Source organism: Mustela nigripes, chromosome 13 (genome assembly GCF_022355385.1).
Source record: "Mustela nigripes isolate SB6536 chromosome 13, MUSNIG.SB6536, whole genome shotgun sequence".
Lineage (NCBI taxonomy): Eukaryota > Metazoa > Chordata > Mammalia > Carnivora > Mustelidae > Mustela > Mustela nigripes.
In genome coordinates, this window is record NC_081569.1 from 117271884 (window position 1) to 117287730 (window position 15847).

Here is a 15847-nt window from a genome sequence, read left to right on the forward strand (position 1 = left end):
TTACTGGGTGACTGTTTTTAAAGATGTGCTTCATGAATTTTTTATATTTTACTACAGTTTTCTACATCATGTTACTTTTATAAACAGGAAAAAAGTTCAAAAATAAAGCCATCAAGCTCATTGCAATAATCACTTGTATTTGTCAGAAATAGAAAGATTACCTTTTAGGTTATGCTGCATGTGTGACAGCATATGATTATGTTATATATAATTGATTATATATGCTTCAACTCTTTGGGTCAATGGAACAGTTTGGTGGCTTTTAGAGTCTGTAGCAGATTAGCATATTGTATCTTACAGATACAGGGATATTTTTTGCTTCAATACCACTTTTTTTTTTTTTAAGTTTTTATTTAGATCCCAGTGAGTTAACACAATGTAATATTAGTTTCAGGTGTACAGTGTAGTGATTCAACAGTTCCATACAACACTCAGTACTCCTCACAAAACAAATGCCCTCCTTAATCCCCATCACCTGTTTCACCCTCCCCCTACCCTAGATAGAGACGGAAGAATAAAATGACTATTGCAGCTGTCCTGCGATATTACTTGTCTGCTGAAGTCAAGACAGTTGGCTTCTCATAAAATACAATCTTTCCCCACACCTGAGGAATTAAGAACCTGCACTGTGAAAACATTTGATGAAATTACATGTGCCATTCTTTCTTCTTTTCTAGATTGAAGCTGATTTCGCGATGTCTTCAGTAAATCCAAATGCTTCCGGTAATACGAAACTTAAAATTAATTTTTAGACATTCATAAAGCGAAAATTAAGAACAAAACATCTTCGTTTTGTTCTGTTTCAAGGAAAGAGGTTTAAGTTCTTTAATGCATTCATAAGTACATATGTTTATTGTAGGGCAGTTTTAAACCATTGAAAACCATAAAGAAAAATCTTGCTTGGAATGTCAACAGCCAGCTGATGGTGGGGATTTTCTGATTTAGATGAACGGAAGCGGCACTCACTGAAATGGAAAGACGGGGTGGGGAGACCTTTGAATCAGCGATGTCAGGCACTCTGCAGAATTCAGAGGAAAGCTGTGGGCTGGAGAAAGAAATTTGGGAGTCATTGGCATGTAGATGGTTTTTGAGACCACGGGGTGGATGAGAGACCACCTAGTGAGACAGAGTGGACTGAAAATCTTAAGAACATCAATCTCGAGAAGTCCAAGAGAGAGTTAGGAAGTGGCAGAAGATTTAGAGGGATGGAGGGGCAGGAGGAAGATCAGGGGTGTCTGATCAAAAGTGAGGAGAAGCCGATTCTTTCAAGGAAGAGGCTGTGGTCAACACTGTTGAAAGGTCAGGTGGGTAGTTACTGAATATTTATCTGTTGGAGTTGGCGACTCGATGTGTTTACTGATTTAGCAAGAGCAATGAGGGCAGAGGCCAGGCTGAAGTAGTAGAGAAGTCTTGTTGATGTGGGAAACAGAGGCAGAAGAAAATTATTAGATTTCCTTACCTACTGACAAGCCCTTGAAACAGGCAGAATGACCCTCCTCTAGGGACTCAACTACCCTCATTTTGAGGCTTTGTTAAGGGCAAGGGACAATCCTAGCCTGACTGACCCCTACCTCCAACCAGGATCCTGAAAGTCTACTTGAATAATTCCTTTGGAAACTTTATCTCTAAACCTCCAAGATAGTGTCTACAATCATTCCTAAGCATATGGGCCACTGATATACATCTAAAGGGTCTCAGAGAAGGTTTTATTACTGGTATTGAATAACCTTTTCCCCAGACAATAGCTAACCCCTCAAGGTCCTAGAAACCTTGTTTCCAAAATTCCTTAGAGACTTACGCCATCCCTAACCCCCTCCCAACTTACAAGTATATAATAGACCACTCCTCACATCCCCGGGGCAGCAGCAATTCCTGCCCACGGGTCCTGTCCCCGCGCTTTAATAAATCACCATTTTGCACCAAAGATGTCTCAAGAATTCTTTCTTGGTCATTAGTTCCAGACCTCACCCCACCGAACCTCACCTATGTTCTAGAACTTCATCATTGTAGTAGGGCCAGAGTGATTGGGGGTCGAGAGCAGTTTTGTTTTGTTTTTTGCACTTAAAGATGTGTCTGAACTTAGCAGAATGCTTTAGAAAGGAAGATGAGAGAGATGGGAATAACTGTTGGTTTTGGAGATAGAGTCCAGAGCATGCTTTGACTGGCTTTTTAAAAATTACCTTTTTTGGCAGGGTAGTGGTGGTGGTGGATAATTTAGAACTTACAGAAAGTTGCAAAATAAAATGATACTGAGAAGAGCTGTGTACTCTTTACCCAGATGCACTTGTTAACATCTTACCCTTTGGGCCCCTCCTACCGCTGCCACCTCCTCTTACTGCACTGAACCTAAAACCCCAGCAAACTTTTTTTTTTTAAAGATTTTATTAATTTATCTGAGAGAGAGAGAGAGAATGAGAGAGAGAGAGAGACAGAGAGCACGAGAGGAGAGAGGTCAACTGGAGAAGCAGATTCCCTGCCAAGCAGGGAGCCTAATGTCGGACTCAGTCCTGGGACTCCAGGATCATGACCCGAGCCGAAGGCAGTCACCCAGCCAACTGAGCCACCCAGGCGCCCAAACCCCAGCAAACTTACCAACTTCATAAGCTTATAATGGTACTATATTTTTAATCTAATTTACTGTTTATATTCCAGTGTCATCACTTGATCTGATAGTGTCCTTAATAACAGAATTTAATACAGGAATTAGTCTTTAATGCCAAGTTTCTTTAGCCTCCTTTAAACTGGAATACTTTAAAGGACTGTTTAAGTTTAGAAGGACTATAAAGTTCAAAAAATTGTAGACTTTTTTTTTTTTTGACCTTTTTTATAACATTGATATTTGAGTCACGTGGGTGGCTCAGTTGTTAAGTGTCTGCCTTCAGCTCCGGGTCCTGCATCAGGCTGCATCAGGCTCCCTGCTCCCCGGGGAGGCTGCTTCTCTCTCTCCCACTCCTTCTGCTGGGTTCCCTGTCTTGCTGTGTCTCAATCAAATAAATCTTTAAAAAAAAAAAAAAACACATTGATATTTATGAGGAAATAACCCAGCTCTCAGTGTTTGTTTTATAAGAATGGTTCTTGTTTTGTGTTTGCCTAATGCTTCTCTGTAATTAGGTTGAAGTTAAGCATTCTGAGCCAGAATGCTGTTTAAGTGACCTGTCTCTCTCCAGGTATCATGTCTGGAGGAACCTAATATCCACCTGTCTCTCATAGATGCTATTAATTTTTATCACTGATCAAGATGTTATCCAGTTTCTCCATTGTATTCTGTTTATCTTTTCTTCCTTTGCAACTAAAAAGCGGCCTGTGGAGATGCACTGAAGACATTGCAAATATTTTGCTTCTCATCAAAATTTCCCCCTAGATTTGGTAACCGTGATTCTTGTCTGACCCAGTTTTTGCCAAAATGGATACAAAGCAATGATTTCTAATCCCAGTGCTTCTTCCCCACCTTTTTTCAAAAAGATTTATTTATTTGAAAGAAAGAGGGAGAGCATGAGTGGGAGGGGTAGAGGGAGAGAGGATCTCTCACAGATTCTCCACTGAGCATGCAGCCTGACTTGGGACTCTTGTCACAGGACCCTAAAATCATGACCCCAACCAAAATCAAGAGTAGGATGCTGGCTGTGCCACCCAGACACCCTGCCCAGTGCTTTTTCCAGTTAACCCTTGACTGTGGGCAAGAGACCTCCCTTCTTGATCAGTCGTTCTGTTTATTATCAGCATGGACCCATGAATTTTATGTTTTTAATAATTTACATTCTATTAATTTAATTATTTTAGTTTTCACTTTGTCACAGACTTGGTCATTGAGTGTTTCCTTAAGCTGGCTCCTGTTTCTTTCTGACTGGTGTGGCTTTTTTTTTTTTTTTTTAATCTTTTATTTTTAAAGTTTTATTTCTTTAAGTAATCTGTACATCCCATGTGGGGCAAGATTAACAGTCACATGCACTTCTGAATGAGCCAGCCAGGTGCCCCTAAAGATCTTTTTATTTATAAATGTTAGATTTACAAAGGAGTTTACTGGATTGCTCTTTTGTATACAAGGTCTGGAACCACATGTGAACCATGACTCTTAGAGCAAATTATTGGCAGAAGAATGTGTTTTTAACAAAATCTCGAACTTGGTGGAATTTCCCCAGGTTTTTAATTTTTTATAAAAAATTTTTATGCTTTCAGAATATTCAAATATTTCTGTAATGTTCAATTAGTTGTGACTTTTTTTTTTTAAGACTTTATTTATTTATTTGACAGACAGAGATCACAAGTAGGCAGAGAGGCAGGCAGAGAGAGAAGGGGAGGCAGGCTCCCTGCTGAGCAGAGAGCCCGATGCAGGGCTCTATCCCAGGACCCTGGGATCATGACCTGAGCCGAAGGCAGAGGCTTTAACCCACTGAGCCACCCAGGCGCCGGTTTTCCACATTTTTTACAGGTATAGTGAATTCTCCATTGTAGAGCCAAGATTGACTCTCACATAACTTTTTCCTACATTCAGTTTCATAAGATCCCCCCACCATGAGTTATCTCATGTTTAATAAGACTTCATAAAAAGGTTTCCCTGCCTGTGTTACATTCATGTGATTTTTTTCTCCTGTATGGGTAATTTGAAGGGTAAATTCTGGCAGAAGGTTTTCTATCTTCTAAAGGTTTCTCTTGTGTGTGTGTGTATTCTGATATAGAGTGAGAACTGATTTGTGGCAAAAGGCTGCTCCAAGTAAGCATAAATAATTATGTGTGTGTGTGTGTATATATATATTTCAAAAGGTTACAAAATAACTTAGTCCTCTGAGAAATTCAGGGAAAGAATGGGGGTAATGAGATCACAGTGGAGGTGCTTAGCGCCTGGCTCCAAAATTCTTGTCAAAGGACTCTCCTCCGTCTACAGTTTCCAGTCTTTTCCCTTTCTCCTCTTCCTCTTCTTTTTTTACCCTCTTTCTTTTCTTCTTTTTTTCCCCTCTCCTTCTTCTTCTGGTCTTGTTATCAATGGCAAGTGAATCTTCTCAGAGCATTACTATCTTAAAGATTAAAGGAATAGACTTAAAGTCAGACCTTTCCAACTAGCTTTAATTCATGTTCCCTTGAAAGGGAGACTCAAGGCCACAAGTACCCAAAAGAGCAAAAAAATTATCCTAGCAGGAAATCCCTGCCGAACTCTGATTGCTGCTAACGTAATTTTTTTTCTGTTAGAACTCTTCACTGCTGAATCAATTTCAGACCATCAACTCCTTCTTTTTACTCTTTCCATATGTGAGTCACCTTTTACATGTTATTTTTTTTTGTGCAGGAAGACGGTTTATGCACAGCTTAAATGTTTTGTCAAATGGTCTCTCTTCCTAATGGTTTGATCTTGAAGAAGCACCAAAATGTTGACCTTGGCTTTCTGGAAGCTATTTATTCAAGTAATCCCATTTTTTTAAAGTTCTTGGTAGGCATGACCTGGCAGTTCTCCAGCTATCTTGTGACTCTTTCTATATCCAGGCCTGGTCTCTCACATGCCACCCTAAAGGATTCTCTGTGCAGGCCCAGCTTCCTGGGTGAGGTCCAGACTTACATCTGGATTGATCCTGATTTGGCAAAGTCTTAACCAGGCACATGCTTCACACAGTACTGAAACCTGGGTGCCCAGGTCCTACCTCGCTACTGGTCTCTCTAAAAGTCAGGTCGTTTCTGTAGATTTTCCTGGTGAAAATTAAGAGTAGTGAAAAGTGAAGTCAAAGCCATTAGAAGCAAGAGTAGAGTGTCCCCAGGAAAGACACACTGAGAGAATTTGAGGGCAGCCAGAAATAGCAAGAAGACATTTTAATGTCTAGCAAGCAGGTATCAGCCAAAACTGTTTAGGGACTCAGAACAAGAAATCATATTAGTGGGAGACGAAAAAATCAAGCCTCTTGTTTAGGAAGCAGCAGATCACTGTTGGGTGGTCCTAATATGTATTATGCAACCCCTTTTATTTATTTATCTATCTATCTATTTATTTATTTATTTTTTAAAAGATTTTATTTATTTATTTGACAGAGAGAGATCACAAGTAGGCAGAGAGGCAGGCAGAGAGAGAGAGAGAGGAGGAAGCAGGCTCCCTGCTGAGCAGAGAGCCCAACTCGGGACTTGATCCCAGGACCCTGAGATCACGACCTGAGCCGAAGGCAGCGGCTTAACCCACTGAGCCACCCAGGCGCCTATGCAACCCCTTTTAAAGGGTTGTATTTCCTAATAACCCTTGTTCTCTGTCATGCAGTTCATACATTCTCTAAATATAGAGAACAGAAGTAGTTTGCAATTAGAACAGACCTAGAAAACTTATTTGTTCCCTTCTTTTACATGAGGAAATTAGGCTCTAGAGAGGAATATTAATATCTCAATCCTGGCATTTGATGGTTCTTTATTTGTTTACAAAATACATATACGTGTGTTACAATATTTATTATAGATGATAATTGCAGCTGTGACTTTCTGAAAGCTTACCACGTGCAGACTCCATGATGAGTACTGTGCATGAATTGTTCAATTTAATACGACTCTATGCTCTCAAGATTATCCTCATTTTATAAGTTTATAACCTTCTGAAACTCAGAGAGGTTAAGTTAGAGTGGCCCAGCTAGCTACTTAGGCAGACCACAGTGTTCTGATCTCCAAACTCACCCTCTCAACCATTTGATAAACCCTTCCCTTGATTTTAATAGTGCCATGGGTCATATTAGTCATTGTGACAGGGTTGAGACCAGCGTTCACTCCCTCAGGAGCTTGCATCAATGAGTTGAAGTCCAGAGTGGATCAGTACACAGAAAGTTCTCCACTGTTGTTAGAGGTTGATGTCAGGTCTGCTTCTGAGCTACCTAATGTCCAGAACAAATAGGGAATGACAGTCCAGTGATCCGCGTCCATGCCATAGAAACTTCTTTTCTAGAGAGACAGTTTTCCCTGATCCCTGATTTGGGATATTTCTTTCACAACATCACATGGCAGAGAGGCTGATGAGTGGCCATCGATGTTCGCAAACCGTCCAGCAAATACACTAGTGAATTTTGTAAGGCTCTTCCTTAAACTTTCCTATTGCAGGCCAGTGGTTTAATGCCAACCATGTCTCAGCAGTTCCATGAGGGGCAAAGGAAGACCACAACCATGGGTGATATCCTATGATTTGACTTCACTGTGTGATCAGTTATTGAGCATTTTATATGAATAACAACAAATAAGATTTATGGAACTTTTGCTTAGTAAGTAAGTCAAGTGCTGTGAGTAAGAACTGCATGAATTTTGCCCCACTGAATCCTCACAGCTGTCGGTGTGTTTTCATCCCAAATCCATATAAAATATGTCTACGGAAAAAAACAAAGTACTTCAGAATTTTCTTTGCACTAGGTGATTAGATCCAGCTTTTTTCCCCCTTCCTGTTTTCATATTACCTTTTGAAAACAAGTAACATATTTCACTTGCATAAAGAAGGAAAGGCTTTCCAAGAACTTACTTTTAACCAATTTAAACAATGGAAAAAATCAAAGAGATTGGCTCATCGTAACAGTGATTATGGACTGTTTGACTCAGTCATGCTCTCCAGTGTTAATTCAATTGGAAAATAATTTGTGGAAGAGCTTAATGGCCAATTGGTTTGTATACTTTTATTTATTGCGATCTCATCTGAGTTGTTTTGAGCCAAGTAGTTGATTGTGAAATGTATTGTTTTCCCAGATTTAAATGTAAATGTCCATTTTCTAGTGTTTTAAGTTCTGTAAACACCCTTTTTAGCTGTATATATTTTCTTGTTTGGGGCTCCTACCTAAGGAACTAAAACCCTAATATAGAGGGTTTAGCAAGGTTTATTTGACTTCAGATTTCAACGGATCTCTTAGTTCTTTTCTGTGATTAGAAAATGCATGCCCAGTATGCTTATCTTATACTGCAACATAGTCGTGGGACCATTTTGTTAGTATTGGCCATTCACCCCTAAATTAATTTATTTCATTACCCATTTAGAGGATGCTGAGTAAGTGTCACTGTAGGGTAGAAAAGAATTAGGAGACACAGACACTGACCAAAGATAGGGAAGATAAAAAGGTATTGTCACTTCATTCATGGCCAGATGCCAGGAGGTATGGACCAGAGGTGGATGGGAAAGGATGGGTAGGGTTTGCAAAATTAGAGAGGCAAAGAAGAGGACTTAGTGAAAAGAATGAAGGCAGATGCCATTTGTGTGCTTGTCCCGCAGCCCCTGGTGCTTTCTGTGCTTTGCCATGCCAGTGTGGAGGCAGAGCTCAGCATGATGCTTACCCGCCACACTCCATGTCCATGTAAACGTTGGTGTCATGTCAAATGCAGAGGCATTTGCTAACAGTACAGAAAAGGGCTATTTCCCTCCCTCTCCACAGCTAGTGATGGGAAAGGCCTAGTTAGCACTGTTTAAAAGGTATAATGCAAGCCCCACATCGGGCTCTCTGCTCAGCGGGGAGTCTGCTTCTCCCTCTCCCTCTGCCTGCCACTCTGTCTGCTTGTGCTCTCTCTCTCTCAAATAAAGTCTTAAAAAAAAAATACAGTGTAATATTAATTTCAGGAGTAGAATTTAGTGATTCATCACTTACAAACAACTCCCAGTGCTCATGATAACAAGTGCTGTCCTTAATTCCTATCACCCATCTAGCCCAGCCTCCCCATCCACCTCCCCTCCGTCAACCCTCATTGTGTTCTTTATAGTTAAGGGTCTGTTGTATGGCTTGTCTCTCTCTTTTTTTTTTTTACGCTAAGAAACAAAACAGATGGGGGTGCCTGGGTGGCTCAGTCGGTTAAATGTCCCACTCAGGGTGGTATTGGTTCAGGTTGTGATCTCAGGATTGTGGTATCAAGCCCGGGGTGGGATTCCGTGCTCAGCTGGGAGCCTGCTTAAGATTGGCTCCCTCTGCCCTCCCCACTTCCAGGCACATGTGCTTGCTCACACACGTGCATGCCCCCCACTCCAAAAAAGAGAGAAAACAGATGAATGTAGGGGACATCCCATCATTGTTGATGCCACTTGTGCCTTCTGTCCTTATAATCTTTTTACGGGAACACATTTTGTCCCTTTTTCCCCTCATGGACTCTAGAAGTCACAATCTGAATTTTATTTCTCATACTAGAGAAGGCTTGCATTATACCTTTTAAAAAGCCACTTAATCCTTTTAAAACCTCATTTTTAGGCATTTTCAAGCCCTGGAAGAAATTAATATACCACACAATGAATGTGAATCCTCCCTTTTCTCCTAAGTCTAGGACCAGACTTAGAGTTTAAATAACTTGGCATTTTTATTGTTTTCTCCTTCACTCTCCCCAGGTTTATTGCAGTTTCTAATTTAAGCTCACTGTGATAGTCAGAAACTAGACGACTTCATTTTCAAGAGGATTTCTCTGTGTGCACTTGCCCTGAAGCTTGGGGTCAGTGGTTTTGTGAACCACAAAAAAATATACATAATGAAACTTTCAAGCAAAAAATTTATATGGTTTTATTGGACTTTTTGAATATATCTACCCTTGTGGTAAAAGATGATTATTCTCCTAGGAAACTACTTAAAAATGAAACAAAACAAAAAAATAGGAAAGATAACATTCCTAGTCTTTCTCTGTACATGTTATATCTATATCACATATATTAAGTGGTTTGCAGAGTCAAATATATATATTTATTATAGAACATGGAAAGAGTCCATTTTGCTAAGAGTAGTTAAATAAAATGGAAGGGAGCATTTTCCAATGGCATAGAAAATGCATAGATTTGCAGTCAGGAAAGATTCGTAAAATCACTGGTCCCAGTGGTTTTAAGGTACCGTCCCCAATCCCAGGTCCTGCGGGGGTCCTTCCAGAGACATTGCTGGACAGGGAATGGTGTCCCTTGGCTCCAACAGAAGAGCTCTGCTTTCATTTCCTCTATAGTCAGACTTTCTTGTTTTGTAAAGAAACAGTTTGCTACAGTTAAAAAAAAAAAGGGTCTGCAAACTACTGGTAGAGTCCAACTACCCAGGTGATTTCTGAACACCTTTTGTAGATAGATTAATAATAAACTCTGGTAACATATAGGTCTATGTGGTTCCTGATGTCACAATACTAATGTGTAACCACAATAAAATGATTTAGGCAACTGTTATTAGTGGAACAATGTACATAGGAGACCCAACATTGTATTTGAAATTAGAATTTTCTGAACATATTCTTTCACTCCAGGGGTGGACACAGGTAATGCATGTGTCATTGAGTATGAAATCTGATGGCAATAGAATTATTGAGTCTTTGTGAAGAGGTAATTTTTGGTTTGAATATTGTGACAGCAGGGGGAGCTAGTTGTAGAAACTGTATTTCTAGGCCACTTAAAGAGCAGCAGAATCTATAAAACTTACGTTAGTGTGTTTGCATTTCAGAGCTTTAGGAATAGCAAACTATTATTCATTGGCTTTGGAAAGTGGTTGTACTATTGGAGCGTGAGAGCCAAGCTGAATGAAATTCTACCCTTTGTAGAAAAGGGTCTTGTACTTGGATATATGTTGCTGTGCAAGATTAAGACGAGTTAAGGGTGTGGGGGTGGAGGGAGCAGTGGGGATGTGTTTTTATGGCTTAATATTACTTGAGGACCATTAGAACACTGGCTTCAAAAAATAAGGCATATGATCCTGTGGGAAAATAGTGTAAAAGAACTTGATTACATTATGGAATTATTTGTGTTATTAGATTGTTGTCCCTTTTTTTTTTTTTTTTTTAAAGATTTTACTTATTTGACACAGAGAGAGAGATCACAAGTAAGGAGAACAGCAGGCAGAGAGATAGAGGGGGAAGCGGGCTCTCTGCTGAGCAGGGAACCCAATGCGGGGCTCAATCCCAAGACCCCGAGACCGTGACCTGAGCCGAAAGCAGAGGCCTAACCCACTGAGCCACCCAGGCGCCCCTAGATTGTTGTCCTTTTTAAGTGATAGTAAACATTCCATTGAAATCTACATTTTCTCCTAGGAAAAACTAAAGAACATTTGCTTGTTATCCCACAGGATTCTGAAATAAAGACCTAACTGCTTTGTAGTTCCAAATACCAATAAGTTTTCTGAATATGTAATTTAGAAGTAAATACACTCATGTCTTCCTGTGTGTGTGTGTCTGTGTGTCTGTGTGTGTGTGCGAATCGCATATTGAACCATAGAATTGTCCTGTTTTTTTTTTTATCATTTCCCTAAATCAAATGCAATGATAAGGGAAGAGCAAATATTATGCATGCATTTCTTTTCTCTCTGAATTTTGTTTTTCAGTGTATCATATGTATTAAGAAATTGGGGTTTCTAAAATGATGGTTTATTTTGTTGGCTAGGTGAATAGAAAGTAACCTCCTTTTGGCATTAGTTTTACAGAGTTATGAAATCATTTAAAACACACATTTTAATGTTTTTTGTTGAAAACTAGAAATAACATCTTTCTATTACTTGATGTACTTATTCAACGAATATGTATTGCATGCCTACTATGTGCCTGGTATGATGCCAGATGCTGGGAATAAAATCTCAAACCTCATACAGTGCTTCTCTAGTAGATGTGTGATCAAATAATTACCATAGGACCTAATAGATTCAAAAAGAAAATCAGTTGTGTTATGCACAGAGGGCTGGTGGGTCACAGAAAAGGGACTCAATTGGGAGAAATCAGGGAAGACTTCAAAGAAGAGGCAATGTACTGGTTGCCTAGGGAAGGAGAGGTAAGCTTTCAATAGGAGAAAAAGGAGAAGCTCATTCCAGGCAATGTGCCCAAAGGTATGAAAGGGTTTGTTGCCTTGGGGAAGCCTCAGGAAGTTTACTAGGGAGGCCAGAAAAGTAGACTGGGGTGAGGTGGTAAAGGGTCTCATAGGACATGCAGAGATCAGTGAATATATTATTCAGGAATTTCAACTAATCTAGATGCTATCTAATTGATGAGCTTGTGGTGTTCCTGAAAGTAAAGTTAACAGATTTGAACCTGTAGGAACACGGCATGACTAGACTTCAATTTTATCCTCAGCAAGTGGTCTCGATACATCCTCTGTTCTCAAAGGTGCCGAGATGAAAACAGCACCGCATCCCTGTGTATCTTTAGCTGTAATGGGGGGGAAAGCTGCAGGCACAAATTCCGTACAAAGCACATTCACTGAGCCTGTGCCAGGCACTCTGGGAAGTGCTGGGAGGTGTGCCCTGTTGCTTAGGACAGATGTAGCTGCCTTCCCAACTTTTTTTCCCCCGCTTCCTGGAATGTTCTTCCTCCTCACCTTTAGCCAGTTAGTACCTTCTTGTCATGGGTCTTATCTTAAATATTCCCTCCCCTTAGAGAGTACTCTTTCCTCAGAATCTACTCTGTAGGAGGGTTCTTGTGATCCTTTTATAACTTCTTCTTCTCTCTGTCATCCACATGCCGTGATTTATAATTAACATGTACATGTGCTGGTGCACCTGGGCTATCATTCTCTCCCCCACTAGACCGGTAACTCCCTTGGGACTGGTGTGTGTGTATGTGTGTGTGTGTGTGTGTGTGTGTGTGTGCTCTTTTTCCCTCTATTTCCGGAGCTCAAAACTGCGTGGCACACAGTGGGTCCTAAAAAGTTGTAAAAGGAGCATTTGAACATAAAAATGGATTGACTTTTAAAATTTCTAAACCTAGTGGCACCTGGGTGGCTCAGTGGGTTAAAGCCTCTGCCTTCAGCTCGGGTCATGATTCCAGAGTCCTGGGATTGGCCAGCATCTGGATCTCTGCGTGGTGGGGAGCCTGCTTCCCTTCCTCTCTCTCTGCCTGCCTCTCTGCCTACTTGCGATCTCTGTCTGTCAAATAAATAAATAAAATCTCTTTAAAGTTTCTAAACCTTTAACGGACAAATAAGAAAAACATGGGAAATCAAACTATTTTTAGTAAAGTGTAATTGACATATGACTTTATATTAGTTTAAGGTGTTTAACAAAATGATTCCATATGGGTCTATATTGTGAAATGCTCACCACAGTAAGTCTAGTTACCACCTGTGATCATGCGGAGTTACAAAATCGTTTTTTCTTATGATGAGAACTTTCAAGATCTAGTCTCTTAGTAACTTTAAAATGTGCAATACATTATTATTTATAGTCACCATTCTGTACGTTACATTCCCATGACCTATTTATTTGATAACAGGAAGTTTGTACCTTTTGATCCCTATCACCCATTTTGCTCATTCCCCTCCTTTCCCCTCTGGTAGTTACTGATCTGTTCTCTGTATCTCTCAAGTTTTGTTTTGTTTTGTTTATTCATTTGTTTTGCTTTTTTTAAATGTGTGGATTCATGTTATTTTTCTATGATTTATTTCATTTAGTATAGTACCCTTCAGGTCCATCCATGTTGTGGAGAATAGCAAGATCTCATTCCTTTTTTTATGACTGAGTAGTATTCCTCTGTGTGTGTGTGTTTCACACCTTCTTTAGCCATTCATCCATCATCGGTGGACACTTAGGTTGCTTCCATATCTTGGCTAGTATAAATAAATACCCTCATGCAGTGAACATGAGGGTATAGATAAATACCAACAAGGGGAATTACTGGGTCAGGTGGTAGTTCTGTTAAATTCTTTGAGGAACTACCATACTGTTTTCCACAGTGGCTGTACCAATTTATATTCCTACCAATATTGCACAAACGTTCCCTTAAGAAAAGTATTTTCTTTGTTATTTTTTAAAAACCATTGGAACTATTTTCAGAACGTATACAGCTCAATATTATCTCACCAAAAGTGCAAGTTCTTAAAAATTAGCACATGGTTATTGTATGATTTGGGGCTATTTTTAAAAATAGTGATCCATTTTGTAATGGAAATTCTGAGTTACTAAAATGAACTGCTCTTTTTATATTATATATTTCGGGCTCAGTTCACTAAAATGTTTAAATTCTTGGCTCTCCTCTTTAAACCTACTACAAAGATCACATTAGAATTCATTTTAATAGACATTGTAAGCACAGTATCCAACCTCATATGATCACGCTGGGCTCTTTTATTATGAGAATCACAGGAAGCAGAGCCCGAGGCTGCAGAGTAGTGGTGGGGTGTACCCAAGGCTGGGGACGATGCCAGCTCTATTGTTTATGGAATATTCTCTCCACCTTTATCTCTGGTGTGCAATTGGTATTGACTTTTGAGAAACTACTTCTTCGCCCCCATCTCCCAGTTGGAAAAAAAAAAACCTACCATAATGACATCTGGCTAGGAAAAAAGGAATCAAAGAACCATAAGGAAAGAAAAATTAGGACACCTTTTTTAATAAGAAGTTTCAGACCTGTGTGTTCCATCTTTTAGAGGGAAGAGTGTTGCACTTTTTCGAGGTCACCATTCCTTTAACCCCTAGGAGAGCTCAGTGAACTAACTGCCTATCGTTTCTGCTTTCATTGCTAGGGTTGGGTCTATTTAGCATTTAGTAAACTGTCTTTTTCACTTTATAGAGCTTTAGGGATATGCACTGTTCATCAAAATGATAAAATTTGTTCATGATATGTATCACTTTTCATTTATGTTTTTGTTTTTTCTTAAAGAGGAAGATGTTCACTTTTGGCAAATTGTTTTTTCTAACTTTTAGGTATATTGCTTGAGGAGTTTTTAAGTATTGTTAGAAAAAAGAAGGAAGTTCGACTCCATTGGAATGAAATAAGACACATCTTCACAGCTTTTGACAGGCACTGTTAAGTATCTTTAAATTGTTTTGATATTTTAAAAACTGCTATTAAGAAAAGTTGCTAAGTACTCTCAGTAAATAAACTAATATACTTGGAAGATTATCTTACTGTATTCATTAGCTGTTACCTAGGTGTTGGTATGAAATTTTTTTTCCTCTATCACAGTCTTAAACTCTTGACATTTACCATGGATAAGATAATATTTACAGTTACATAATTGTACTTAGGATTTGCCTACATTATAATGGGAATAGCAAAAGGGCTGGCTGCATGGGGATATAGGTCATGAGCCACCTACAAAGGTGTGGGGAAATGTATGGCCTTTTCCTTTGACTCCTACTTTGACCCACAAGTGATTGGAAAGAACTCTTTTTTCTCACACTGGATATAGCTGAGAAAAGTGGCTTTGAACCCCCTCTGCCCCATAGATCACACACAGGATGGAAAGACTTGTGGAGTCCAGGGTCAGCGTCTTCGTTGCTTTGATGTTTTCCCTCTAAACATTTGCATATTGTCATTCTGATACCAAGAAAGAAAAAACCCTGAATTTTGATGAATAAATTGTTTTGGCAACTCACATAGACTTGAAACCCAGTGGCACTCAGAGAATCAGTTAATGACCTGTGAGATCATCTGGGCCCGCACTGAAGGAGAGTGATAGTAGATTCTTAAATTCTTCTGATGAGACAATCTCAGATTACCTTATATTTACTCCTTTTCTTCGAATAAGAAAGTTTCACACAAATATGGTTGAGGTAACAGTTAATAGGGTTTATAGAAGTAAGTGAATGTTTTATGTTTTCATTTCAAATAGATCGTGGGTATTTAACTTTGGAAGATTTCAAGACAGCATTTAAGCAGGTGGCTCCCAAGTTATCAGAAAGGACTGTTCTGGATGTATTCAGGTAAGGCACCAAAATCATTATAAATACCCACCCCTCCATTTGTCATTTGATTTTACAAGTTTCCATTCTCATGGCAAACACTTAGGTATGTAGATTTTTCCATCTATACCCTTGATAGTGGAGTGCTTACAGACCAGGGAGATGTGTATAGATATTTGTTGGTAAGGGTGGGAGAGGAGCAAGGGGAAAAGTAGAACTTCATTGTGTATATGTATATTTAGCAAGAAAAAAAATTGAAGCTTTATTAATGTTTAACATGGAGGCTGGTTCCCTTGTGTTCAGACACAGGTTAC

At 39.4% G+C, this 15847-nt stretch overlaps 1 protein-coding gene across 7 annotated transcripts in view; it reads left to right on the forward strand.

Annotated features, from left to right (window-relative positions):
* Nucleotides 1-15847, forward strand: part of EFCAB11 (EF-hand calcium binding domain 11) — a 235139-nt gene that overhangs the window by 4507 nt on the left and 214785 nt on the right. For 5 of the 7 annotated variants that reach the window (XM_059373544.1, XM_059373541.1, XM_059373542.1 and 2 more), the window contains 3 exons: nucleotides 678-723; nucleotides 14553-14654; nucleotides 15464-15554. In XM_059373544.1, coding sequence (XP_059229527.1) covers nucleotides 678-723; nucleotides 14553-14654; nucleotides 15464-15554 — 239 coding nt within the window. The remainder of the gene's footprint in view (nucleotides 1-677; nucleotides 724-14552; nucleotides 14655-15463; nucleotides 15555-15847) is intronic. The other 2 variants (XM_059373545.1, XM_059373543.1) reach the window with 1 other exon arrangement.